At 55.4% G+C, this 8,795-nt stretch overlaps 4 protein-coding genes across 4 annotated transcripts; 2 read left to right on the forward strand and 2 right to left on the reverse strand.

Moving 5' to 3' along the window:
- Positions 1-97: 97 nt before the first annotated feature.
- On the reverse strand, positions 98-2,607 carry BO80DRAFT_450130 (thioredoxin domain-containing protein; the record flags this gene model as incomplete). Its single annotated transcript, XM_025721789.1, has 4 exons — positions 98-735; positions 790-2,295; positions 2,349-2,466; positions 2,518-2,607. 4 exons carry the CDS (start codon positions 2,605-2,607, stop codon positions 98-100), a joined length of 2,352 nt encoding a protein of 783 aa, XP_025569888.1.
- Positions 2,608-3,117: 510 nt separating this feature from the next.
- On the reverse strand, positions 3,118-4,483 carry BO80DRAFT_368515 (WD40 repeat domain-containing protein; the record flags this gene model as incomplete). The annotated part of the gene is made up of 4 exons (XM_025716342.1): positions 3,118-3,369; positions 3,448-4,113; positions 4,198-4,363; positions 4,443-4,483. The coding sequence occupies 4 exons, from the start codon at positions 4,481-4,483 to the stop codon at positions 3,118-3,120; spliced, it is 1,125 nt and encodes a 374-aa protein (XP_025569889.1).
- Positions 4,484-4,959: 476 nt separating this feature from the next.
- BO80DRAFT_450132 (putative G2/M phase checkpoint control protein Sum2) lies at positions 4,960-7,096 on the forward strand (the record flags this gene model as incomplete). The annotated part of the gene is made up of 4 exons (XM_025721790.1): positions 4,960-4,982; positions 5,056-5,091; positions 5,194-5,437; positions 5,708-7,096. 4 exons carry the CDS (start codon positions 4,960-4,962, stop codon positions 7,094-7,096), a joined length of 1,692 nt encoding a protein of 563 aa, XP_025569890.1.
- Positions 7,097-8,016: 920 nt separating this feature from the next.
- On the forward strand, positions 8,017-8,776 carry BO80DRAFT_261371 (uncharacterized protein; the record flags this gene model as incomplete). The annotated part of the gene is made up of 5 exons (XM_025714744.1): positions 8,017-8,020; positions 8,120-8,299; positions 8,373-8,455; positions 8,532-8,676; positions 8,741-8,776. Coding segments are annotated over exons 2-5 (402 nt in total), but the record flags the coding sequence as incomplete, so codon positions are not given.
- Positions 8,777-8,795: the final 19 nt, after the last annotated feature.

The raw sequence follows: 8,795 nt of genomic DNA on the forward strand, positions 1-8,795 counted from the left end.
TGTTTTGTGTCAAATGCACGATCATTCAGTATATGACCTATCACTTGCAAGCCATTCTGCATGAGTAAATACTTTGTTTAGATTTCTTCATTTACAATCATATGTTCACCATTCGGCACCGCCCTTTTTCACAAACCATGAGATGATTCTTGCCCGTTTCTGACGGCCGCAGCTCCTTATACATTGCGTTGCGCGTCCGTAGCCAGAATGACTGATTCCCTACAAAGTCTCCCACGTGAGAGGGTCGGATATCCACCAGAGACGCCGTCGTCGTCGCAGTCGAGATCGCCAGCCCGGCTTCGGCGCGGATTTTCTGTACAATCAGGTCTCGCACACAGACCGGCTCGTTCGTCTTTCGGATCACGCCCTCCGAGGCTTGAACACTGCTCTCAATGGCGGCAGTCGAGAACACACCGGTGACGTTGCGTGTACCGGTCTCCAACCCGACAATCGCATCCAGAAGTCCGACAAAGAGGAATGGATGCTGGAGGACCTCCACGGCAAATGAGTGGCAGGTCTGCCGGGCAAGCGTTCTGTATTCTTCATCTTCCAGTAGGCTTGCGAGGCGCAGCAGGTTGCGAGCAATGACACCATTGACGGACGGCGTGGCCGACTCCGTGCCAGTCTTCAGGCGAAGAAGAGGTCCCGGAGACCCTGCTGTCATCGTAGAAGGTGTGGTATAATAGCCCGCTGGCGTGGTTCCTACATATGCAAGGAACTCCCGGTTGAGGTATTCTAGCGTAGTGTCAGTATCGCATGGCTCCAGCTGAAACTTGCGGAGTCACTTACTCTGCAGTTGTTCGGCGAACTGCAAGTAGCTATCGTCAAATGTAGCCTCATACATATCCAGCAGCCCGCCAATTAAATACGCGTAGTCCTCGGCGAAGCCTGGGGTGTCGCCTTTACTGCCATCGCGATAGATGCGCCAAAGTTGCCCAGTAGGCTGATCGAACAAATGTTCCTTGATGAAGCTGATCGCCTTGGCCGCCGCCTCTCGGCATTGGACGGCCTTGGAGCTCTCAATGTCCTCGAATAATGTACTGCACTTGGCCAGTGCACCGATGGCCAGTCCATTCCAGGCAACAATGATCTTATCATCCAAATCCGGCCGGACGCGCGTCCTTTCCCGGTAATCGCGGAGTTTCTGCTTCGCGGTTCTGATGATTCGCACCACCTCCTCTTCCCCGAGTCCAAAGTCCTTTGCAAGCTTGCTCGGAGTCACCTTGACAGAAAGAACGTTTTGATTCATGAACTCGTCATGGGGGTCGTTCTCGGGCGCGATGTTCCCGTCAGGAAGCACTCCCCAGTGACGAGCACAGACTCCAGCATCCCGCTGACCAAGCACCTGCGTCAACTCCTTCAATGTCCAGACGTAAAAAGCGCCTTCCCGCTTCTCAGTATCATTGGCTGTCGGAAGGCTATCGGCATCTTCCGACGAGTGGAACGCGCCCGTTGGCGCCTGAATCGGTGCCGTCGTCAGGTAAGTAGCCAGGTCATAGACTGCACCGAGCAACTCGGGGTTGTGGGTGATCTTGAATGCATCCACGTAGACATCCAAGAGTTGCGCTTGATCGTACAACATTTTTTCGAAGTGAGGCAGGCCCCAGTCACCAGTGACACTGTATCGTGCGAAGCCATGTCCGATATGATCCCGTATGCCTCCGCGCGCCATACTAATAAGCGTGTTAACGGCCATGGCGGTTGCATGCTCGCATTCGGCCCTTCCAACGATGTCAGAAACAGCAGTCGGGTAGATGCCCAAGCGTAGCAGAAAGCTCAGGTTGGAGGGCGTGGGGAATTTCGGCGCTGCGGAGAAACCGCCATGTACAGGATCATATCGAGACAGAAAATGTTGGTAGGCCTCCTCTAGCAGTTCGATGTCCAGGTCCTCGTCCGCTTGCCGGTCACCTTGATAAGAATGAGTCCCTTCCTCTGCGAATTCCCGAAGCTGCTTCGTAATTTCTTTTGCGCTTTCGCGGCACCGAAGTTGTTGAGTCTCCCAAACGTCTCCTAATTTCTCAAGAATCTCAACGAATCCGATTGTCTCCGTTCCTGTCAACGTTGAGGAATTCGGGCCGGGCCAATAGGTACCACCAAACACAGGCTCAAGATCTGGAGTAAGGAAAACATTCAGAGGCCAGCCTCCAGAGCCAGTAGTGGCCTGCACGTAGTTCATGTAAACATCGTCGACGTCGGGTCTCTCTTCGCGATCCACCTTGATTGGAATAAACGACTCATTCAGAATCGCGGCCACCTCCTGCGACATGAATGATTCCTTTTCCATTACATGACACCCTTGTTCTGCGTTAGGGCATGTGGCCACCAATGTGCGATGCGAGAGGACTTACAGTGGCATGCTGAATAACCGATGCTCAGGAAGATCAGCCGGTTGTAGCGTCTGGCCAACTCGATGGCTTCCGCACCCCATAGCTGCCAGGCCACTGGGTTGTTCATATGCGCCCTAACCTATCCGTCGGTCAGTCTTTGGTCTGAAGGCCGAGGGTTGCTAAGTCTCACGTAAGGTGATTTGCTGTCGCGTAGTCGGTTGACGAGTCTCGGACCAGCATCCGTCACGCCATCGTGATGCATGGCTAATGGGGCAGCCATCGTGAGGCCGTGGGACATCCACACAGCGGGTCGCTTGGGTTGGTAGATGATTCGTCCACCCCGGCTAGAAGGCACACAGCCTCGGGTGCGCAGGTTGGAAAGAGGGGAAGTAGCTGATAAGATACCACCTGGCCACCAAGCTAGTCAGGGGTGTTGCAAAGCACGAGCCGGAAGAGCGAGAAGTGAGTATGGGTCAAAATGACAGGCCAGGAGTCAAGGTGGCAAGGAAGGGGACTACCAGCTACACGGGGCGAGAGCAGCAGGCAGACCAGCTAGTGGGATGAGGGGAGATGGAGAAGGAGTGAGGAGGAAGCATGTGCCCGCGTTAGACTGGCCCGCATCCGGGAGATCGTCGCCCGCCGTGCGTCATGGGTGCATCAGGGGGTCACGTGCACCCCGTCGCCGTCTCTCCCCCAGAATACATGTGGCTCTCCTACGGCCCTCTCTATACTAACTACATCCTAAAGGGTAAGTACGGCGTGAATCTTCCTCCCATGGCAGCTGCTAGGCTCAATCTTCTCCCATCAGCTCCGCCAGCTCCCGTTCCTCTTCCTCTGTCAGCATCGTCCCCGGGTTCTCTTGCTGCTCTTCATCCTCGGTGGTCTTCTTCGCCGCCTCTACTGCGCTCTGCAGCTCGTCGGGTTTCAAGGACCACTGGCGAATCGTGGCATCGATTCCAACACTGACAACTGTGGATCCCAGGAGCACGAGGCCGGTAACTTCTTCGTAGTGGCCGGAAAATGTATGGTAAAGCTGTCCAGTCTGCACAGGAAAGAACCGTGTCAGTCAAGTTACCTTGCCACAAATACAAAGGCACAGCGAATGATAGAATATACGCACAGATCGATTCCACACGCGAACTTCTTCATCGCGGCACGCTGTGACAACCCAGCCTCCTTGTTCGTAGACCACCACATCTCGCACGTAATCTGGGTGAGCCAGTGTCAAATTGGGTTTCCAGCCATCCTCTCGCACGAGACACTTGGATGTTTTGTCGGCGGAGGCGGTCCATAAATCGGCGTCAGCATCGAAGAACAGCTTGTAGACGTTGGTGTCATGGGCTAGCAGGGCATTCGTGCCGGTAAGGTCTTTACTGCCGGTCGATAGATCGAAATGACGAATCTCTCGATCGCTACCCGCGCTAAATACAACCAGTTCAGAGCTATCGGAGTCGAGGGAGATGGGATCGAGGGCGAGGTCTTGGATCCCCTTGGCATGGCCTTTCATTACCGAGAGCCGTTGGCCGGTCGCAATATCGAAAACGAGAATCTGCGCGTCGGCGCCGCCAGAGACCAGAACATCTTGGTCATGCAGCCTCGCGCTGACCACGGATCTCACAAAATCGGTATGCCCCTCGTAGCGCAGCCTCGGTTCTTTCGACGCCACATCCCAGCTCCAGACGGTCTTATCCCAGCACCCCGCGAACAGCAAACGGCCGTTAGGACTAAGACAGATACTCGTGACGGGGGCGGTCGGGCCTTTAAAGACAGCTGCAGTTTCACCGGTCTACAAAAGTAAGACGAGAGAACAAAGAACGGCTTAGTCCAGGTTCCAACGAGGCGTCCAACAACAAAGATCCAGTGCACCTACTTCGAGGACGACCTTCCTGACCGTACCACCACTCTGAGCCACATAGACGGATCCAGCACTCAGAGGGTCGGCTGCGACCGCGAGAATCTTACTCTGCAGTCGAATGGGGTTGCCATTGGTGTTCTGGGATTTGGCGTCCTTTCGCTTCTGCTCGTCAAGGGCGGCTCTGGAGGCGAGGGGCATCAGCGACTAGCTCGAGCATGCGGACAGGAGGAGCTGGGCGACAGGTAGGTGGCATGACGAACGTGGTTTGGAAGAAATCATCCCGGTGGGAGGATTGAGCCATGGTGATGATGGTGAGGTTGGGAACGATAATACGGAGCAATGGGAGTCAACTGAGGGGCAAAGCAAGGAATTCGATACTATCCCCAAACTAGTGAAACTCTTACGTAGTGGCACTTGAAATGCTTCCCCGCCGCGGACTCACGTGGAATCCATTCGGGCAAAAGAGACGAAGGAAAGTGCACGATGAGCTTCTGCCGCCCGCCCCAGCCCCAGCCTTCTCCCACCACAAAACCCGGCGTCGATTTTCACCTTTCTTTCTTCTCTCTTCCTCCCATTTCCTTCCCCCCCCCCCCCCCCCTCCCCCACCACAAAACCCGGCGTCGATTTTCACCTTTCTTTCTTCTCTCTTCCCCCCCTTTCCCTCCCCCCCCCCCCCTGCCTCCCTCCCATTGAACAGAGTTTTCCCTATCCTTCCCCCCTCTCCCTGTTTCTTTCCCTTCTATCTTGCGCGTCAATCGCGCACACTCCCTTGTCAGCATGGATATGAACCATTTAATAGGGTCAGTCTTCTATGCCTACTGTACTGGTCTGAACCAGGATTTGTGCGGCTAGGCGGGAGTTAACACCTGGCAGTCAGCGTTTCAACCTGATCTCCAAGAGTGACATTCGGTATGGTCTACCATCGCTTCCACCATCTCTCTCCACTGCCTGCAGCAGCTCCATCGTTGCACCTGGCTGCCTCCTTGGCTGTTACTGACATGGCCCCGTCAGTTATGTTGGAACGTTGCATGAGATCAATCCTGAAGCGTCCACCATAGCCCTGGAGAATGTTGTCTCATTCGGGACAGAGGGCCGGCGAGGCAATCCCAATGAAGAGATTGCCCCGTCAGCCAGCGTCTACGAATACATTGTCTTTCGTGGCAGTGACGTAAAAGACATTAGCGTAGCGGAGGACACCAAGGAAAACACACAGCCTGAACCTCCTCAGGTGCCAGATGATCCTGCTATCCTAGGGGTAAGTCCACCAAACCACCTTCTCTTGCCAAGTTTGCCTCCCCTTGACCTTCCGGGTGCTTTGCGTCCACGGACTTGCTCCGTACGGACAATCGATTCAATGATGAAATATCTCGGATGTAAACTCACAGACCTGTTCCGAATTGCGCAAACAATTCATGTGGATATTTTCCGTTGCCTTCCTTCTGAATAGTCGAGAAGCAAAGCACCTTTACACTGCAATCTCACACCACCTCTTGACATCATGATACTAATCTTGTTTCATGAATAGAGCATGTCTCGTCCAGGACCTACTCAGGGTTTATCTACGCCACAACAGCCTCAGGTGCCTCGTCCGGCGCCTCCGGGTTACCCCCAGCAGCCGCAGTTTCAAGGCTTCTACCCACCATATGGACAACGCTTTGGAGCCCCCGGTTTCCCTCCCGGACCTGGTTTTCCGAATATGCCGTATGGAGCTCCGCCACCCGGATGGTATCCTCCCCCGGGTCAAGGATTCCCCCAAGGACCAGGCCAGTTCCCCCCTCATCAGATGCCTATTGGACCCCCTGGTCAGCACCAGACCCCTCCTCCGCAACGACAGGGGGCTCCTGGCGCAGGCCCCGTAAATGTCCCTAAACCCACCTCGGAGCTTCCCGTTGGTGATCGGCCATCCAGTAAGCCCGCCAGCCGGAATGCCACACCCGCACCTGCAGCATCTGCTCAAAGTGCTCCTCCGCCCCCTGTTGAATCGAAACCTTCTGTAACGGAAGCCGTACAAGCCTCCAGTATTCCTGCTGCGGCGGCGCCTCCGGGCCTGACCAAGATCCCACCTACTGGACCCCGGAGCGGACGTGTGCAGCCGGCGATCCCGATCACGGCTCCCTCCAAGCCACCTGTCCCTGCTGTAGGCAATCCTCCCATGGCCAGTGCTGGAAACACCGTGCCGCAAGGTACTGCTCAAGCTGCTATCACTGAAGCTACGCGCGCTGCCACTGCGGCTGTTGCGGCGGCCATGGCCAAGTTGCCTCAGCCTAATGCGCCGAAGAAGCCAGGGCACGGCGATGCGTCGGTTGAAGGAGTAACCAGACAGCTGGCGGAAATGAAGCCCTACGAGGGCAACCGCGCGCCTCGTGGTGGCCATCAGCATCCTCGCGGTGGACGTGGCGGTCACCGCGCTCCCTACCCTGGACAGTCCAAGAAGGTCGAGGTCCCTGAAACGGACTATGACTTCGAGACTGCCAACGCCAAATTCAACAAGCAAGACTTGGTCAAGGAGGCAATTGCCACCGGCTCGCCTGTGCATGAGGGTGAGGCCGCGTCTATCACCAACGGTGACATTGAAGCATCCGATGCCGGCGCCGATTCGTCCGTGACTGCGTACAACCGGGCAACATCCTTCTTCGATAACATCTCCAGTGAGGCTCGTGATCGTGAGGAGGGAACGGGAGCCCGTGTGGGTGGCCGGGAATGGCGCGGCGAAGAGGAGAAGAGGAACATTGAAACTTTCGGCCAAGGCAGTGTTGACGGATACCGGGGCAGCTATCGTGGTCGTGGCCGGGGAAGAGGCTATGGCCGTGGCCGCGGTGGCTACAACCGTGGGTACAACAACTCTCGAGGCCGCGGCGGCCTTCGCGGAGGTCGCAATCCCTCACAGGCGACTGGCGTCCCTGCACAGACATAGTCGGTTATCATTACGCCCACGTTATTTTTCCATGTTGCAACTTGTGCTTTTTGCGTTTAGCGGTGACTGTTTTCTTTCCTTTGGGGAGTGTTGAAACCCTTCCGCAATTTTCTGCTTCTGATATCCCTGGCGTCTGATGGAGCATCCTACGAATACTTGACCCGGGCATTGTACGTGCCGGGACTTTCGGATTGTGATTGGGATCACTATGGGTTACGGTGGGATTGGTGAGTAAAGTGCCGGGATGGTTTGTTTGCATCTGGTGTCAAATTTGGCGTTCATATCCGCATGGGTTGGTGGTGAACCTCGATTGCATCGCTTTATCTGGACGATGATCATGTTTTTCTTGTTGCAGCCGCCTGAGGGAAGTGCGGGCCTTGTTCGAGTCGCTTGATCTCGGAGCAGCTCTGCTGGTTCCGCCTATTCGGTGTCTTTGCTATCCTCCTGGTCAGTGGAGCATAGCCGGATGACCGTTGTCTGTATCATATCCACGAAGATTCCCCTATGAATGCAAAACACAAAAAAGGAGGCCAAATGGGCTACCACCAGTCTTTCCCTTGATGGTCCTGTCATCCGTACTCCGTTGTCTACTTCGTATACTTTTCTGCAGCGTGCGGGGAAACGTGCCCTTGGCTGCTCTTCCCTGCTCGGTTCCGTGGAACCAGCGGGATCCTCGGCTGCTCAGGGTCCAGTGAAGCCACTCGCTGCCACCACTGATTCGTGCATTGCGAGTCAATCCGCCTTCGCCTCAACCCGAGGGCATATCATGCCAAGTTCGACAGCCCCGTGGGGCCCAGCCTCCATTTTCACGGTCGCTTGGAGGACCAGAGCCTATTGCCGGGCAGCCAAGAGCCTGTCCGACTCAAATTTGGCCGAGGATTGACGACACTCATCATAGTCCCACCCCGGCTCCATGAAAACCAGGTTAGCACTAGCCGAAGACGAGAGAAACACGGCAGCTGGCCCATATAAGGATGGATTTGACCAGGGCTGGGGAATTCAGTGATAAAACTGACCAAATAGCCGAGAACTTATCAGCCTTGATAGCCACCCACTTCATCTACGATGTCTGTCCCCGGCGCACAAGTTCCTGACCAGCTCCCCTGGGATCCCAATTGCACCCAATTCCCCTCTCGCAAGGAGCTCCCCAAGATCCCAGGTGCCCCGGAAGACGCTGCCTGGGTGTGGGGGAAAGATGACTCGGTACGTGCTGTTGAACCGAGGTATATATATGCATCGTCATCAGGATGGAGGTTAACGTAATCACCGTGGACAGCTCGGCCGCCTGAACCTGCTCACTCCGGACAGAGTCAAAGCTGCAGCTAAGGAGATCCAAACGGGAGAGATGATCCGGCTGGAGTGAGTGCTCTGCGCTGCTGCATGGATAGGCATCATGTCTCGAGAAGACTATACCGCTCACATCCATCCATCCCAGTCTCCCATTGAACATCCCCAACCCACCAGCCTTTGGTCGTGAATGCTTCCAGCACACCATCAAAGAACTCGTCAAAGACGTCGTATACGATGATACCTACACCTTGAACACGCAAAGCGGCACTCAATGGGACGGGTTCCGTCACGTACATCCTCCTCCTCCTCCTCCTCCTCCTCCTATCACATAGCTCTACTAACGAAGACATATAGTTCGCGCACCTGGAAACCAAGACCTTCTACAACAACGTACACCCCTCCATCACCA

The sequence above is a fragment of the Aspergillus ibericus genome, assembly GCF_003184845.1.
Source record: "Aspergillus ibericus CBS 121593 unplaced genomic scaffold BO80scaffold_72, whole genome shotgun sequence".
Taxonomy (NCBI): Eukaryota; Fungi; Ascomycota; class Eurotiomycetes; order Eurotiales; family Aspergillaceae; genus Aspergillus; species Aspergillus ibericus.